This window comes from Lissotriton vulgaris, chromosome 10 (genome assembly GCF_964263255.1).
Source record: "Lissotriton vulgaris chromosome 10, aLisVul1.2, whole genome shotgun sequence".
Classification (NCBI taxonomy): domain Eukaryota; kingdom Metazoa; phylum Chordata; class Amphibia; order Caudata; family Salamandridae; genus Lissotriton; species Lissotriton vulgaris.
In genome coordinates this window covers 4,776,974-4,792,840 of record NC_141698.1, presented here as the reverse complement: position 1 = coordinate 4,792,840, position 15,867 = coordinate 4,776,974, and the positions used below count along the sequence as shown (strand labels likewise).

At 51.5% G+C, this 15,867-nt stretch overlaps 1 protein-coding gene across 1 annotated transcript in view; it reads right to left on the bottom strand.

Annotated features, from left to right (window-relative positions):
- The window catches only part of SYP (synaptophysin), a 123,680-nt gene that overhangs the window by 75,961 nt on the left and 31,852 nt on the right, over positions 1 to 15,867 (bottom strand). Inside the window, exon 2 of the mRNA XM_086940157.1 lies at positions 13,163 to 13,228. Within this exon, the coding sequence (XP_086796283.1) occupies positions 13,163 to 13,228 (66 nt within the window). The remainder of the gene's footprint in view (positions 1 to 13,162; positions 13,229 to 15,867) is intronic.

Genomic DNA, 15,867 nt, shown 5'->3' with positions numbered 1-15,867 from the left:
TGCAGTGACATAGAGTGCAGTGGCATGGGGTACAGCGGTGCAGAGTAGAATAGAGTGGTGCAGAATGCAGTGACATAGAGTGCAGTGGCATGGGGTACAGTGGTGCAGAGTAGAATAGAGTGGTGCAGAATGCAGTGACGTAGAGTGCAGTGGCATGGGGTACAGTGGTGCAGAGTAGAATAGAGTGGTGCAGAATGCAGTGACGTAGAGTGCAGTGGCATGGGGTACAGTGGTGCAGAGTAGAATAGAGTGGTGCAGAATGCAGTGACATAGAGTGCAGTGGCATGGGGTACAGCGGTGCAGAGTAGAATAGAGTGGTGCAGAATGCAGTGACATAGAGTGCAGTGGCATGGAGTACAGCAGTGCAGAGTAGAATAGAGTGACAGAGTGCAGTGACGTAGAGTGCAGTGGCATGGGGTACAGTGGTGCAGAGTAGAATAGAGTGACAGAGTGCAGTGAAGTAGAGTGCAATGGCATGGGGTACAGTGGTGCAGAGTAGAATAGAGTGGTGCAGAATGCAGTGACGTAGAGTGCAGTGGCATGGAGTACAGTGGTGCAGAGTAGAATAGAGTGGTGCAGTGGCATGGGGTACAGTGGTGCAGAGTAGAATAGAGTGGTGCAGAGCGCAGTGAAGTAGAGTGCAGTGGCATGGGGTACAGTGGTGCAGAGTAGAATAGAGTGGTGCAGAATGCAGTGACGTAGAGTGCAGTGGCATGGAGTACAGTGGTGCAGAGTAGAATAGAGTGGTGCAGAATGCAGTGACGTAGAGTGCAGTGGCATGGGGTACAGTGGTGCAGAGTAGAATAGAGTGGTGCAGAATGCAGTGACGTAGAGTGCAGTGGCATGGGGTACAGTGGTGCAGAGTAGAATAGAGTGGTGCAGAATGCAGTGACGTAGAGTGCAGTGGCATGGGGTACAGTGGTGCAGAGTAGAATAGAGTGGTGCAGAATGCAGTGACGTAGAGTGCAGTGGCATGGGGTACAGTGGTGCAGAGTAGAATAGAGTGGTGCAGAATGCAGTGACGTAGAGTGCAGTAGCATAGAGTAGAGTGCTGCAGAGTAGAGTGGAGTGGCACAGAGTGCAGTGACGTAGAGTGCAGTGGCATAGAGTAGAGTGCTGCAGAGTAGAGTGCAGTGGCATGCACATTGACAGACACGCTTCATGTTCAGGTCAGACAGCTTGGCTCTATACATGCATTAAATGTGCAGGTGCCTGGCGGATTGAGTGGAAATTGCTGAGCTGAAAATATCACAGCCCTGTGGGTGTGACCTCCTCAACCTTATGATGAGTGGGAGCTCACTGACAGACCCAGACCGGAGCGCTTCAGGGTTAAGCTCTGACGTGACACTCGTCACAGAGTGGAGTGGGGTCAGCAACTCCCATTGAGCCCCCCACCCCCACTCGCTTTCACGAGTAAAAGACTGAGGAGGCGGCAGTGACAGTCCTCCAGGAACCTCGGAGGTGAACCTCCCGCCGCTCAGGATCAACGCTAGCAGATCGGTACGTGTCTGTGAATGGTGGCTGTATGTGTGCATGTTTCAGAATGTATGGGTGTGAGTGAGTGTGCATGTAGATGGGTGAGTGTCAGTATGTATGTTTATGCGTGTGTAGTCTCTCCGCCCCCCCCCGCCACTCGTATTATTGGCCGCCACTGGTAGGGAAACATTCATATATCTTTGCCGTTACAAGGTTTTCCATGAAATGCTCCGACCTTTCTTTTTCAGATTGTTTAGCGGTACAAGGCAGCGTTCCTTTCTTTGCTTCATTTTACTGTTGTTAGTAACTTCACCTGCATTCTTTTCACTCGATAATTCACCTTCATTCAACGCCCTTCAACTGATAAACTAGAGGGCGTATATTCATGAGGAAATGGTGCAACATTGCCTCATAAACAAAAACTCAGGGATGCGCCATATTTACAAGAATACGGCCCTCACCTGTGTTTTCCCTTGTGCTAAAAATTAGCTGCCTACGCCGACACAGGCTCCCTTGCGCCTTCGTGCAAGAGCCTGCATTGCAGGGATGATTGTTGATGTGAGGGAAGGCGTCTCTTTCCGCCCATAAACGATCAATAATGGCGATTTGTTACTTCTATGTGTTCTGCTTCGGCCCACAGAAGTAGCAGCCCGCCATTATCTAATGATTGTTTATGTGCAGGTGTACCTTCCTGCACACAAACAATCAGTCACTGCTTAACCGCAGCGCAAAATCCGCCGCGGTGCAGCGGTTTAATCAAGTGGGCGGGGCAGCGTCGGATAACGGATGTGTGCAGAACCACAGAGGTAGTGCTCGTGACGGCCGTTGGCCGACAGAAGCAGCGAAGGGGTTAATGGCATTTTAGTCCGTGTAGTCCTGACTCGGAGCAGTTATTGCACCAAAGATTTCTGGCCTCAACTCACCGAGTTTCCTGTGGGCTGATACTTTGCAGACTTGCTTGAGGTCTCCTCGCGATCCCTGGTCCGTTGGCCTGTGGGTCCTGGCGAGGGTCACCTTGTTTGTTCTTGGAGAAGGGAGAAGTTGCCTACTTGGTGGACCTTGGAACTCCCAGGAGCCCCCATAGGGTGCTCCATGTGAACAGGCTCAAGCCATATGTAGACAGGGCAGACATGAGGGACAGGAGAAAGAGAGTGACCCACTCCCTGACCTCCTCTCGCAGAACCCTGATGATGGTTTGGTTGATGGTGTAGCCTTGTTTGTTTGTTCTTGGGCTTACCTGGTTGCTACAAATGTGCCCTGACTCTCCATTGCTTGGGGAGTCCCCTGGACCCTGCTGGTCCACACCGTAACCTGTTTACTCTAACTGCATGGGGTGCATTTGCCAAGGTTTGTTATTGCTCCAGACGGACATCGACCCAGCACCACTCGACATCCTTTGTGGGACAGCTCACCTCCAAATCCTGGTCATCCTCGATATCTCCTAGTCCCCGTGACTGCAGAGTCAAGCAACCCTTCTTTGCACGTGAAGGATCCGACATTGGTGGGCATTCGATTACCGAGCCCCTGGTCACCTGAAGTGATCCAGACTTTGTTCCCTCTGCTTTCAGGTTCTTCTCACCTCGAACCCAGACTTGGATTCCACCGGACACTCTTCGCCTTCCTGGCAGAAGTACTACTTTGCAAATCTCCAATGAAAACAACAAAGGTTTCTGACATCACTTGACCCCTATGCACACAGCTCCTCTGTGATAGGTAACACGGGTACCTCGGTACTCACTGGTGGGTTGCCCTTAGAACCTCCTATGTTCCAAAGGGTTTGCTCCAAGCCATCGTAGAAGTGTCCTTAAACTGTAACTTTGCAACCGCGTCTGTTGGACAGGCCACATGAAGGGCTCGCTCCCTCCCCGCCCGACAGGGCCCGGGCACCGGCTCTCCAGGTGCTACCCACAGAAGCAACTCGCAAACCGTCCCCTACGGGACTCCTGCTCCCGGACATCTCTGTATTACTGGCCCGGGCCACCGTCAGCACCATTGCCCGGCCGCCATCTTGGACACTGCACCACGAGGCCGCGTGGCCTCAACTCGACCCCAACCCTGGGCCTGGCCAGGCCCCGACAGCCCGGCACCACCATCCACCAGGAGGTGAACGGACCACTTGGCAGGTCAATGGGAGGAAGAAGTGTCGATGGCTCTCCCCCGCCAGGTGCCGATCGCCCCCAGCATCCCCGGGCACTGGCTCCACCCCCCTGCTGGGTGTCTGGACTCCCTCATCCCGGACCTCCCGACCTCCAAGTGCGAGGGTCCGGACATCAAAGGGCGCCAGACCTATAACTGGGGCAGCTCCAGAGCAGGAAGGCAGTTGTATCCTGGAGTCGAGAGACACCGAGAAGAACTCATCCTTGACGGACTGCTGGCGCTGCCGCAGCCCTGCCTTGTGAACTGTCGTCCTGCCGCTGGCGCTGCCGCGGCCCTCTGCAATCTACCATCTTTGTTGGGACCTGCTGGCGCTGCCGCGACCCGTTGTAACTACCATCTTCGTTGGGACCTGCCGGCGCTGCCGCGACCCGTTGTAACTACCATCTTCGTCGGGACCTGCTGGCGCTGCCACGGACCGTTGCCACCTTCGACCACTCCGGGATCTGCTGGCGCTGCCGCAACCCGTCCTTCAAGAACGCCGAGCTCGAGGATTGTGAGCTACCCATCATCTCATCGTATCCACCAGATTGGTAATAAGACTGTCCCGCTACCCCTTTCCCATCCAAGAGACTAGAATCGAGGGGACCCCTGAGTCCAGACCTCCTTGTACCATTCTACCGTACTTCAAGATTGCTTATAAAGAACGTTAAATCTTATCCTTGTGTGGTGCCTATTCTGTGGGGGGGAAGTTACTTGTCTGTACGATCGCTGGAGACGGCTCTCCCCGGAGACCTCTCCCCTTGTCCTCGGCCGACCCTCCAGGTCCCGTCTAACAGCGACTTTCCCATAGAGTTGTACGGAGCATGCAGTCGTGTTTCCTCACTGCACCCGTCCTTCGTGGGCTCCCTGTCTCACCCCTTTATCTTTGACCTCATACATCATAAGGGTCGTGTGGACTGGTACAGGGTGCCCACTTTAATTGGTGGACAGCATATACCAGCCCACCTTCTCACATTAAGGGCATGAGGTTCCATGTAGATATTAAGGGTATGAAGTTCAAGGTAGCTATGAAAAACATGAGGTTCCAGGTAGGTATGAAAGGCATGAGGGTCTAAGTAGATATAAAAGGAGAAAGGTTCTAGGTAGATATTAAAGGCGTGAGGTTCTAGATAGATATGAAAGACATGAGGTTCTATGTAGATATTAAGGGTATGAGGTTCTAGGTAGATATGAAAGGCATGAGGTTCTAGGTAGGTATGAAAGGCATGACGTTCTAGGTAGATATGAAAGGCATGAGGGGCTAGATAGATATAAAAGGAGAAATGTTCTAGGTATATATGAAAGTCACGAGCTTCTAGGTAGATATGAAAGACATGAGGTTCTAGGTAGATATGAAAGACATGAGGTTCTAGGTAGATATGAAAGGGATATGGTTCTAGGTAGATATTAAAGGCATGGGGGTCTAGGTAGATATAAAAGGAGAAAGGTTCTACGTAGATATTAAAGGCATGAGGTTCTAGATATGAAAGTCATGAGGTTCTAGATAGATATGAAAGATTGGAGTTCCAGGTAGATATGAAAGGCATGAGGTTCTAGCTAGATATGGAAGACATGAGGTTCTAGGTAGATATGAAAGGCATGAGGTTCTAGGTAGATATGAATGACATGAGGTTCCAGGTAGGCATGAAAGACATGAGGGACTAGATAGATATGAAAGACATGAGGTTCTACGTAGATATGAAAGGCATGAGGTTCTAGGTAGATATGAATGACATGAGGTTCTAGGTAGATATTAAAGGCATGAGGTTCTAGGTAGATATGAAAGACATGAGGTTCTAGGTAAATATGAAAGATTGAGGTTCTAGATAGATATGAAAGACATGAGGTTCTAGGTAGATATGAAAGGCATGAGGTTCTAGGTAGATATGAATGACATGAGGTTCTAGGTAGATATTAAAGGCATGAGGTTCTAGGTAGATATGAAAGACATGAGGTTCTAGGTAGATATGAAAGATTGAGGTTCTAGGTAGATATGAAAGGCAAGTGGTTCTAGGTAGATATTAAAGACATGAGTGTCTAGATAGATATAAAAGACATGAGGTTCTAGGTAGATATGAAAGGCAAGAGCTTCCAGGTAGGTATGAAAGGCATGAGGTTCTATGTAGATATTAAGGGCATGAGGGTCTATGTAGATATAAAAGGTACAAGGTTCCAGGTAGATATTAATGCCATGATGTTCTAGGTAGATATTAAAGGCATGATGTTATAGGTAGATATTAAAGGCACATGGTTTAAGGTAGATATTAAAGGCATGAGGTTCTATGTAGATAATAAAAGCATGCGGTGCTGGGTAGGTATGAAAGTCATGAGGTTCTAGGTAGATATTAAAGGCATGAGGTTCAAGGTAGATATTAAAGGCATGAGGTTCTAGGTAGACATTAAAGGCATGCGGTTCTGGGTAGGTATGAAAGGCATGAGGTTCTAGGTAGATATTAAAGGCATGAGGTTCAAGGTAGATATTAAAGGCATGAGGGTCTAGGTAGACATTAAAGACATGAGGTTCTAGGTAGACATTAAAGGCATGAGGTTCTAGGTAGATATTAAAGGCACGAGGTTCTAGGTAGATATTAAAGGCATGTGGTTCTGGGTAGGTATGAAAGGCATGCGGTTCTAGGTAGATATTAAAGGCATGAGGTTCAAGGTAGATATTAAAGACATGAGGTTCTAGGTAGACATTAAAGGCATGAGGTTCTAGGTAGATAATAAAGGCATGCGGTTCTGGGTAGGTATGAAAGGCATGAGGTTCTAGGTAGATATTAATGCCATGATGTTCTAGGTAGATATTAAAGGCATGATGTTATAGGTAGATATTAAAGGCACATGGTTTAAGGTAGATATTAAAGGCATGAGGTTCTATGTAGATAATAAAAGCATGCGGTGCTGGGTAGGTATGAAAGTCATGAGGTTCTAGGTAGATATTAAAGGCATGAGGTTCTAGGTAGATATGAAAGACATGAGGTTCTAGGTAGATATGAAAGATTGAGGTTCTAGGTAGATATGAAAGGCAAGTGGTTCTAGGTAGATATTAAAGACATGAGTGTCTAGATAGATATAAAAGACATGAGGTTCTACGTAGATATGAAAGGCAAGAGCTTCCAGGTAGGTATGAAAGGCATGAGGTTCTATGTAGATATTAAGGGCATGAGGGTCTATGTAGATATAAAAGGCATGAGGTTCTATGTAGATATTAATGCCATGATGTTCTAGGTAGATATTAAAGGCATGATGTTATAGGTAGATATTAAAGGCACATGGTTTAAGGTAGATATTAAAGGCATGAGGTTCTATGTAGATAATAAAAGCATGCGGTGCTGAGTAGGTATGAAAGTCATGAGGTTCTAGGTAGATATTAAAGGCATGAGGTTCAAGGTAGATATTAAAGGCATGAGGTTCTAGGTAGACATTAAAGGCATGCGGTTCTGGGTAGGTATGAAAGGCATGAGGTTCTAGGTAGATATTAAAGGCATGAGGTTCAAGGTAGATATTAAAGGCATGAGGGTCTAGGTAGACATTAAAGACATGAGGTTCTAGGTAGACATTAAAGGCATGAGGTTCTAGGTAGATATTAAAGGCATGAGGTTCTAGGTAGATATTAAAGGCATGTGGTTCTGGGTAGGTATGAAAGGCATGCGGTTCTAGGTAGATATTAAAGGCATGAGGTTCAAGGTAGATATTAAAGACATGAGGTTCTAGGTAGACATTAAAGGCATGAGGTTCTAGGTAGATAATAAAGGCATGCGGTTCTGGGTAGGTATGAAAGGCATGAGGTTCTAGGTGGATTTAAAAGTCATGCGGTTCTGGGTAGGCATGAAAGGCATGCGGTTCTAGGTAGATATTAAAGGCATGAGGTTCTAGGTAGACATTAAAGGCATGAGGTTCTAGGTAGATAATAAAGGCATGTGGTTCTGGGTAGGTATGAAAGGCATGAGGTTCTAGGTGGATTTAAAAGTCATGCGGTTCTGGGTAGGCATGAAAGGCATGAGGTTCTGGGTAGATATTGAAGGAGCCTGGTTCTAAGTAGATATAAAAGGCATTAGATCCTAGGTAGATATGAAAGTCATGAGGTTCTAGGTAGAAATGAAAGTCATGAGGTTCTTGTTAGATATGAAAGGCATGAGTTTCGACATAGATGTTAAGGGCATGAGGTTCTTCGTAGATATAAAAGCCATGAGGTTCTAGGTATATATGAAAGGCTTGAGGTTGTAGGTAGCTATTAAAGGCATGTGGTTCTGGGTAGGTATGAATGGCATTAGGTCCTAGGTAGATATGAAAGTCATGAGGTTCTAGGTAGATATGAAAGCCATGACGGTCTAGGTAGATATGAAAGCCATGAGAGTCTAGGTAGATTTGAATGGCATTAGTTTGTAGGTAGCTAGTAAAGACTTGATGTTCTAGGTTGATATTGAAGGTGTGAGGTTCTGGGTTGATATGAACGACCCATCCTCACAGGTGAAGGCGCAATCACCCCTCCTCACATGGGAAGGCACGCTCACACCTTCCCACAGGTAATGGCGTGCTCACTAATCCTCACAGGTAAAGGCACGCTCACCCATCCTCACAGGTGAAGGCATGCTCATCCTTACTCACAGGTGAGACACACTCGCCCCTCCTCACAGGTGAAAGCACGCTTGCCCCTCCTCACAGGTGAAGGTACGTTCAACCATTCCCACAGGTGAAGACATGTTCACCCCTACTCACAGGTGAAGACACACTCACCCCTCCACACAGGTGAAGGAATGTTCATCCCTCCTCACAGGTGAATGAATGTTTGCCCATCCTCACAGGTGAAAACACACTTGCCCCTCCTTACAGGTGAAAGCACGCTCACGCCTCCTCACAGGTGAGGCTTGCTCACCCCACCTCACAGGTGATGTTTGCTCATCCCTGCTAACAGGTGAAGGCATGCTCACCCCTCCTCACAGGTAATGCACGTGCACCCTTTTTTACAGGTGAAGGCATGCTCACCCCTCCTTACAGGTTAAAGCACCCTCGCCCCTTATCACAGGTATTGCACACTTACACTTTCTTGCAAGTGAAGGCATGCTCACCCCTACTCACAGGCGAAGGTAAGCTCACCCCTCCTCACAGGTGAAGGTAAGCTCACCCCTCCTCACAGGTGAAGGTAAGCTCACCCCTCCTCACAGGCGAAGGTAAGCTCACCCCTCCTCACAGGTGAAAGTAAGCTCACCCCTCCTCACAGGTGAGGCACGCTCACCTTTCCTCACAGTTGAAGGCACGCTCACCCCTTGTCACGGGTAAAGGCACACTCATCCCCCCTCACAGGTGAAAGCACACTCATCCCCCCTCACAGGTGAAGGCATGACGACTGATCTGCCACAATAAGTTCCCCCACCTCCTAATTCTAACTGTGTTTAGACTCATCCCACAGCCAGGATGGGCTGGACAAACATTTGGTGAAGGCCACAAGAGTGGGATTGTCTGAAGGAAAGAGAGGTGTACAGAGAGGAAGAAGTGTGCTTGTCTGCCCTGTGTCTGTCTGACAGTCTGAGTCACCCTCCATGGGGGCCTTGAGAGGGGTGTACAGGTGTGCCCTGTGTCTGCGTCACTCTCCATGGGGGCCTTGAGAGGGGTGTACAGGTGTGCCCTGTGTCTGCGTCACTCTCCATGGGGGCCTTGAGAGGGGTGTACAGGTGTGCCCTGTGTCTGTCTGCGTCACCCTCCATGGGGGGCCTTGAGAGGGGTGGACAGGTGTGCCCTGTGTCTGTCTGCGTCACCCTCCATGGGGGCCTTGAGAGGGGTGTACAGGTGTGCCCTGTGTCTGTCTGCGTCACCCTCCATGGGGGGCCTTGAGAGGGGTGGACAGGTGTGCCCTGTGTCTGTCTGCGTCACCCTCCATGGGGGCCTTGAGAGGGGTGTACAGGTGTGCCCTGTGTCTGTCTGCGTCACCCTCCATGGGGGGCCTTGAGAGGGGTGTACAGGTTTGCACTGTGTCTGTCTGAGTCACCCTCCATGGGGGGCCTTGAAAGGGGTGTACAGGTGTGCCCTGTGTCTGTCTGCGTCACCCTCCATGGGGGGCCTTGAGAGGGGTGTACAGGTGTGCCCTGTGTCTGTCTGCGTCACCCTCCATGGGGGGCCTTGAGAGGGGTGTACAGGTGTGCCCTGTGTCTGTCTGCGTCACCCTCCATGGGGGGCCTTGAGAGGGGTGTCGAGGTGTGCCCTGTGCCTGTCTGCGTCACCCTCCATGGGGGGCCTTGAGAGGGGTGTACAGGTGTGCCCTGTGTCTGTCTGCGTCACCCTCCATGGGGGGCCTTGAGAGGGGTGTACAGGTGTGCCCTGTGTCTGTCTGCGTCACCCTCTATGGAGGGTCTTGAGAGGGGTGTACAGGTGTGCCCTGTGTCTGTCTGCGTCACCCTCCATGGGGGGCCTTGAGTGGGGTGTGCATGTGTGCCCTGTGTCTGTCTGACAGTCTGAGTCACCCTCCATGGGGGTCTTGAGAGGGGTGTACAGGTGTGTCCTGTGTCTGTCTGCGTCACCCTCCATGGGGGGCCTTGAGTGGGGTGTACAGGTGTGCCCTGTGTCTGTCTGCGTCACCCTCCATGGGGGCCTTGAGAGGGGTGTCGAGGTGTGCCCTGTGTCTGCGTCAGTCTCCATGGGGGCCTTGAGAGGGGTGTCGAGGTGTGCCCTGTGTCTGCGTCAGTCTCCATGGGGGCCTTGAGAGGGGTGTACAGGTGTGCCCTGTGTCTGTCTGCGTCACGCTCCATGAGGGGCCTTGAGGGGGTGTCCAGGTGTGCCCTGTGTCTGCGTCACGTTCCATGGGGGCCTTGAGGGTGTGTACAGGCGTGCCCTGTGTCTGCGTCACTCTCCATGGAGGCTTTGAGAGGGGTGTACAGGTGTGCCCTGTGTCTGTCTGCGTCACCCTCCATGGGGGGCCTTGAGTGGGGTGTACAGGTGTGCCCTGTCTCTGCGTCACGCTCCATGGGGGCCTTGAGAGGGGTGTCCAGGTGTGCCCTGTCTCTGAGTCACCCTCCATGGGGGGCCTTGAGTGGGGTGTATAGGTGTGCCTGGTGCCTGTCTGTGTCACCATCCATGGGGGGCCTTGAGAGGGGTGTCGAGGTGTGCCCTGTGTCTGCGTCAGTCTCCATGGGGGCCTTGAGAGGGGTGTACAGGTGTGCCCTGTGTCTGCGTCACTCTCCATGGGGGCCTTGAGAGGGGTGTTCAGGTGTGCCCTGTGTCTGTCTGCGTCACCCTCCATGGGGGGCCTTGAGAGGGGTGTACAGGTGTGCCCTGTGTCTGTCTGCGTCACCCTCCATGGGGGGCCTTGAGAGGGGTGTCGAGGTGTGCCCTGTGCCTGTCTGCGTCACCCTCCATGGGGGGCCTTGAGAGGGGTGTACAGGTGTGCCCTGTGTCTGTCTGCGTCACCCTCCATGGGGGGCCTTGAGAGGGGTGTACAGGTGTGCCCTGTGTCTGTCTGCGTCACCCTCCATGGAGGGTCTTGAGAGGGGTGTACAGGTGTGCCCTGTGTCTGTCTGCGTCACCCTCCATGGGGGGCCTTGAGTGGGGTGTGCATGTGTGCCCTGTGTCTGTCTGACAGTCTGAGTCACCCTCCATGGGGGTCTTGAGAGGGGTGTACAGGTGTGTCCTGTGTCTGTCTGCGTCACCCTCCATGGGGGGCCTTGAGTGGGGTGTACAGGTGTGCCCTGTGTCTGTCTGCGTCACCCTCCATGGGGGCCTTGAGAGGGGTGTCGAGGTGTGCCCTGTGTCTGCGTCAGTCTCCATGGGGGCCTTGAGAGGGGTGTCGAGGTGTGCCCTGTGTCTGCGTCAGTCTCCATGGGGGCCTTGAGAGGGGTGTACAGGTGTGCCCTGTGTCTGTCTGCGTCACGCTCCATGAGGGGCCTTGAGGGGGTGTCCAGGTGTGCCCTGTGTCTGCGTCACGTTCCATGGGGGCCTTGAGGGTGTGTACAGGCGTGCCCTGTGTCTGCGTCACTCTCCATGGAGGCTTTGAGAGGGGTGTACAGGTGTGCCCTGTGTCTGTCTGCGTCACCCTCCATGGGGGGCCTTGAGTGGGGTGTACAGGTGTGCCCTGTCTCTGCGTCACGCTCCATGGGGGCCTTGAGAGGGGTGTCCAGGTGTGCCCTGTCTCTGAGTCACCCTCCATGGGGGGCCTTGAGTGGGGTGTATAGGTGTGCCTGGTGCCTGTCTGTGTCACCATCCATGGGGGGCCTTGAGAGGGGTGTCGAGGTGTGCCCTGTGTCTGCGTCAGTCTCCATGGGGGCCTTGAGAGGGGTGTACAGGTGTGCCCTGTGTCTGCGTCACTCTCCATGGGGGCCTTGAGAGGGGTGTTCAGGTGTGCCCTGTGTCTGCGTCAGTCTCAATGGGGGCCTTGAGAGGGGTGTACAGGTGTGCCCTGTGTCTGTCTGCGTCACCCTCCATGGGGGGCCTTGGGTCCCAGCATTCTCACGCCGGACACAGACCGAATTTGAAGATGTGTTTGCCTTGCTCTGTATTATGTGTGTCATTTCAGCCATCACCATGGCAACAGGACAGGGAACCAGAATCACGAATGAAGACGAGCTGGGGGGAAGAGGACATGAAACACGAGATGTGAAGCGTCCTCGCAATCTGGGACAGAGACTAGTGACGTCACGCAGTAGCTTGCAGTGACGCTGGTCGGTCCTGCGGTGAAACTATGGGTCCTTGGCAGGGCCAGCCAGTGCACAAGGCAAGATTCATCCACGTGCTGACATCAACTATTCGCCTGAAGTGTGCTAACAGGTGATGGAGGGATGCTTAAATCCCTCTCCTCCCTTGTAATCGGGGTGCACAGAATTTGGGTAGTCGCACTATGCAAAGCTCCGCAAAACGGTAACAAATCTCTGCGAGCACGCAGAGTTCCGTGAACATGCGGAATTGCTTGTTCGGCCTGGTCGAGATGCTTTTTTCCTGTTCGCAAATGCTGTTTGAGTGCTCGCGGGGAAATATCTTGCGAACACGCATTTTGAAAGCGCAAACAAGCAAAAAATTCAGCAAAGCCGCGGATCGTGGAATTTTTGGAAATTTTGCGTTCTCAGGGGGAACATGAAATTATCCAAATTACCCAAATTCCGCGAGCAGAACAGAGTTTAGTACCCAGGCCTAGTAATGATGACTCAGGAACGCATCCTAGTCTGGTGCTACCACTGGCACCTGATGATATGCTGACAGGTTCAAGGCTGATTTGTATATGACTGGGTCCAAACTGGGGTGGCAAGGTGTGCAAAATAACATTGAGGTGGTATGCGGCCCAAGCAATGAACCAGTTTCTCCGATTAGCTCATGCAATCCATCCGTCCCCCTTTTTTGTAAACATCAACTATTTACCGACGTGTTTCAGTCAAATATTACATTTCTGTGGGACTGCATCAGGGAGAAGTTAAAATATAGCATTTCTATAAAGCTCGTGCTCTCGAAAGCATTTTTCTAAAATTCCTCATTCAGGTGATATTTATCTGTGGGGGCTCACTGACGTCACTGCCAGGCCCCAGGGTGCACATCACTTGCTTAGAACCAGCAGTTTACCAAGTTTACTTACCCACTGCAGCAGCTTAATGAACCCCTTCGGCTCCTTCACCACCCGGAACTGGCCAACAGCCACGAGCTGAAGAGAGACAGAGAGACAGAGTCAGATAAAAACAACAACCACCTGGAATAAATCAGCTGCTAAGACAGCACAGGGGGTATATGCGCCTGAGCCAGAGATGTAGCACAGTGGGTACATACACCTGCGCCATAGACCCAGCACAGTGGGTACATGTGCCTGCCCCAGAGACCCAGCACAGAGGGTACATGTGCCCACCCCAGATTTCTTGGTCAGTGGGTACATGTGCCTGCCCCAGAGTTCTAGCTCAGTGGGTGCCTGCCCCAGAGTTCTAGCTCAGTGGATACATGTGCCTGCCCCAGATATCTAGCACAGGGGGTACATGCGCATGCCCCAGAGACCCAGCACAGTGGGTCATGCTCAACTTGCAGGTCTTATGTTTATGTTTCCCTCCTCTTTCTCGCTCTCCAGCTCTCCTTACTTCACTGTCCTGTACCTCTCCTTTCAGCCCCTCTCCTCAGCCCTCTCTGCCTTCTTTCTCTCTCAGCCCGGCCCTCACTTTCAGCCTTGCTTTTTTTTGCTGCCCTCTCTAGCCATGCTCTCTCTCTCTCCAGCCCTTCTCTCTTCCTCCCCTCTGCCCTGCTCTTTTCTTTCTCCAGATACCCTCCTCTCTCTTCCCCAGCCCCGCCTGCGCCTCCTCCACCTTAGCCAGGGACCCAGCAAAGGAGATGGCTCAGTTATTGACCATAAAATCCGCATCTTGATCTGTTTTAGATGCTTCTAGGAGGCGAGAGCCACACAGCATCTCAGAGCATCACCATAAGTAAGAAGAAAGTGATGCTGAGTTCATGGGTCACTGAAAAAAGTGCTGTGATGCGGGCAGCCCACGTCTCAGCGCGTGTATGTGTTAGGAGAAGTGTGGCTTAGAGGTGGCAGACCCAGAAGCAGAGGCCGGCCCGGGACCAGGGTTCAATTCCCGACGCGGCAGGGTACGGAACCAATGTCAGCGGGCTCGATAAATCTCGCCTCGTGCTTCTCTAACCATGGGTCCCAGGCTGCAACTCTGGGCAATAGCTTGCTTAATCTCCACAACGGCCCCCTCGCTGCCGGGGATGCCTGGCTTCACCTTGGGGGTGCCCAATGGGGACCATCTCACAGGGAAAGCCAGGACGGGTTCCCCAGCGGTATACAGCGCCAAGAAACCCTGGGGTGAACGTGCGCTCTACAAATTCATACTAACATAACATAACATAGGAGGGCAGGACAATGAACTCAACATGGGGGGCACAGAGGCTGGGTCAGCTCAGCATCCTGTGATTCTGGGCTTTCAGTGACTTTCAGCCGTGCTGAACAGCAGACAAGACTGCAGTGCACGGGGTTCTGCAAGTGAGAAAGAGGCTTGCAAGGTAGATTCAAACTTTAGAAATGAACCCACGACCAACCGAGCGGAAATCCGGCTCCAGAGCAGCAGGCAACAGCCAGACCCCCCCCCCCCCCCCCTCCCACCCAGGACGAGCCAGACCACCCAGCAAGTCAGGGGTCCAAAGAGAACCAGAAGAAGAATAGGACATTTTACAAGAAAACTTGAGATAGAGCAAAGCAAGCAACCATTGGCAACTGCAAACAAAAGCAGACCATACAACATCACCCCCCTTCCTTTCACTGCAAAAAGAAATCACGTGAGAATATAATCATGGAACCTAGTAGGCGGCTTAAAGGCACGCTGGCTGCCAGAAGATAAACCCTCCTCATAACCAGTGATGCGTGACTCCTGGGCTCACTCATAACTCTTGCATCAAACTCTGAGCCACGGGCTTCAAATCCAACATCAGGTGAAGAAACACTCACATCAGTAACTCCGGGTGAACCATGAACACGAGCAACAAGGACAACAGGACCCCACAGTCCACATCATAACCAGATCTGAGTCACTTCTATCCCCTCCGTTCGCATACACGCTTGAACATGACCACTTGACTCTGACAGCCTGACAACATGATCTTTGTTCCACCAACCTCTCCCTGCCCATGAAACAGAAGGTTTACTAACCCTGATCCCTCGAACTGCTAGAGAAAACTTGGATTCTCCTTTAGAAACTGCACGGGTTCTTGATAAGAACCCAGCCATTGACTGCTAAGGGCTCTGTTTTGCCTCCTGACCTGCCCTCATACTGATTTTTCTGCAATAGTTGTTTGGCAAGCACCCTGTCTCTAGCGCGTTGTTCCTCTTCACCCACACCTCTTCATTTAGCTAGATCTGACCCCGCTGCCAAGTTTGAAAGCGCTCTGGCATAAGCTTCGACCTGGCTTCTCTGCCCCTCAGTGCTTTGAATGGAGTGACTCCTGTGGTGGAATGGGGAGAAGTGAGATCTGCCCAAGCATTTTACTGCAAAAAGTCAGCAATGTCAATATTTGCCGCCATGGCAGTCTGAATCCCCTCTTTCAAATTTGGTTGACCCTTCGGACTAAGGATGGGCTGTACAAAGCAACTTGACAGTGCTTGATCTCAAACCTTTCCACAAAACTTGTCATCTGTCTAGAGACAAAGGAGAAATCATTGTCTGTAAATATACAGCAGGGTGCGCCTTCAATCTAAAAAATATTCTCGAGAAAAGTAATCACCATGGTTAAGTTGGCAGCTTCAAAGCAAAACCAAAGGGGATGATGGGCGGAGTGTTGAACATTGCAAACACTCACTCC